We start from the raw sequence: 1,932 nt of genomic DNA, 5'->3' as shown, positions 1-1,932 counted from the left end.
AAGCTAAGTCTTGGGCCTCATTTTTGACTCACACTTAACGTTTTTACCGCATATTAAGTCACTTAAAACTAAATGCCTAAAAGTACTTGACTTGTTGAAAGTGGTTTCAAATTCTAAATGGGGAGGGGATCAACCTACCGTTCTCCATCTATATCGATCACTCGTGCGTTCTAAACTTGATTATGGCTCCATCGTCTATGGTGGAGCCTGCAAAAGCAACTTACAACTATTAGATTCATTCCATCATCAAGGTCTCAGACTTTGTCTTGGCTCTTTTCGAACTTCACCTGTTGACAGTCTGTATGTCGAGGCTGATCAACCATCTCTTGAACAGCGCCGTATAAAATTAGCTTTACAGTATGTAACAAAACTATATTCAAATGAGTCAAACTCTGCCTATAACTGTGTTTTCAATCCTCTGTATCAGGATTTATACAATAGGAAATCTTCTCTTGTTCCGCCTCTTGGTCTCAGAATCAAGCCATTTCTTGCTGCTTCCGGCACTGAGTTGGAAAATATAGCTCCTTTCCGACTTCTTTCTTCTCCTCCTTGGCATGAGGTTAGGCCTCAGGTCGACCTAACATGAACTACATCTAAAAAATCAGAAACGAATGCATTACAGTATAAACAAGAATATAATCAATTGAAACATAAATATAACAATTATAAATCCTTATTTACAGATGGGTCAAAGGACGGTGGCGCAGTGGCTTGTGCCAGGACGTTCTTGGCTCCTGGAATGTGAACTGCACAGATGCTCAGGCAGAGCCTGTCTACCAGTTCGAACAGGCGGAGGGTCAGGTCTAGGAGAGGAGTGGCTCTGGTGGAGCCTTGACGGTTGATCGTCCAGGCTGCGACTGAGCTGTCCGTGTGGACCAGTAAGGTCTGGTGCCTGAGGGGAACGGACCAATGGAGGATGGCAAGTCGTACGGCGTCCAACTCCAGCACATTGATGTGCCGGTCCTGCTGGGTTGCCGACCAGGTACCTGCCGTCTGGTCCGACCCCAAGTGAGCGCCCCATCCTTGGGTGGAGGCGTCCACGAAAAGGTGACTGGTCGGGAGAGGTGTCCTTAGGGGAACTCCTTTGAGGACGTTGTCGTCCACTTGCCACCAGGTGAGGAAGTGTCTGAGGTGAGGTGGGAGACTTATTGGGTGAAGACAGTGGGTCTCCCTGACGTGCTCGTTGAGGAACACCTGAAGAGGTCGGAGCATCAGCCTCCCCCTTATGGTTAGGTCCTGGGCTGACGTCAGGAGGCCCAATATCCGCTGCCACTGCCTGAGGGACAGGGGCTCTGATAGTGCCCGAGTCATCAGGGGCGCTAGCCTGGTCATCCGCTCCTTGGGTACAAAAGCCTTGAAGGCTACTGTATCCAGTATGGCACCTAGGTATTGGAGAGAGGTGGTTGGTACCAGGTCCGACTTCTCCAGGTTCACTAGCCACCCTAGGCGTCGAAGGAGGTGGATGACGAGGTCCCGTTGCGCCTTGAGAATGGAGGGCGAAGGGTTGTGAGCGAACCCATCGTCCAGGTACATAAGGAATTGGACCTGGAGTTCGTGGAGGAACTGGACGATGGGTTGGGTCACACGAGTGAACAGCCATGGGGCAGAGGAAATCCCGAACGGGAGGACATTCCACTGAAAGTGCCTGCCCCCCAGGACGAAACAGAGGTACCTGCGATCCGCCAAGTGAATGGGGATGTGCAGCTACGCATCCTGGAGGTCGAGGGACACCATGTAGTCCGAGGGCTCCAGTAACCGCATGGCTGATGGAACAGTCAAGAGTCGAAAATATGGCGGCTGTTCGAGGTAGGAGGAGTTGAACTCCTTCAAGTCGTGAATCAGCCGCCATTTCCCCGAGTTGCGTTTGGGCCTGACAAAAACGGGGGAATAGAACCCGGGAGTCAGATCCTGGAGGGGGATTTCCTGAACTGC

General features: G+C 51.0%; 1 protein-coding gene across 1 annotated transcript; it reads right to left on the bottom strand.

Moving 5' to 3' along the window:
* Positions 1 to 663: 663 nt before the first annotated feature.
* LOC137262037 (uncharacterized) lies at positions 664 to 1,533 on the bottom strand. Its single transcript, XM_067799829.1, has one exon. It carries the CDS (start codon positions 1,531 to 1,533, stop codon positions 664 to 666), a length of 870 nt encoding a protein of 289 aa, XP_067655930.1.
* Positions 1,534 to 1,932: the final 399 nt, after the last annotated feature.

The sequence above is a fragment of the Haliotis asinina genome, chromosome 14, assembly GCF_037392515.1.
Source record: "Haliotis asinina isolate JCU_RB_2024 chromosome 14, JCU_Hal_asi_v2, whole genome shotgun sequence".
Taxonomy (NCBI): domain Eukaryota; kingdom Metazoa; phylum Mollusca; class Gastropoda; order Lepetellida; family Haliotidae; genus Haliotis; species Haliotis asinina.
Note: the sequence above shows the minus strand (reverse complement) of the source record. Positions and strands in the feature narration are given on the sequence as shown.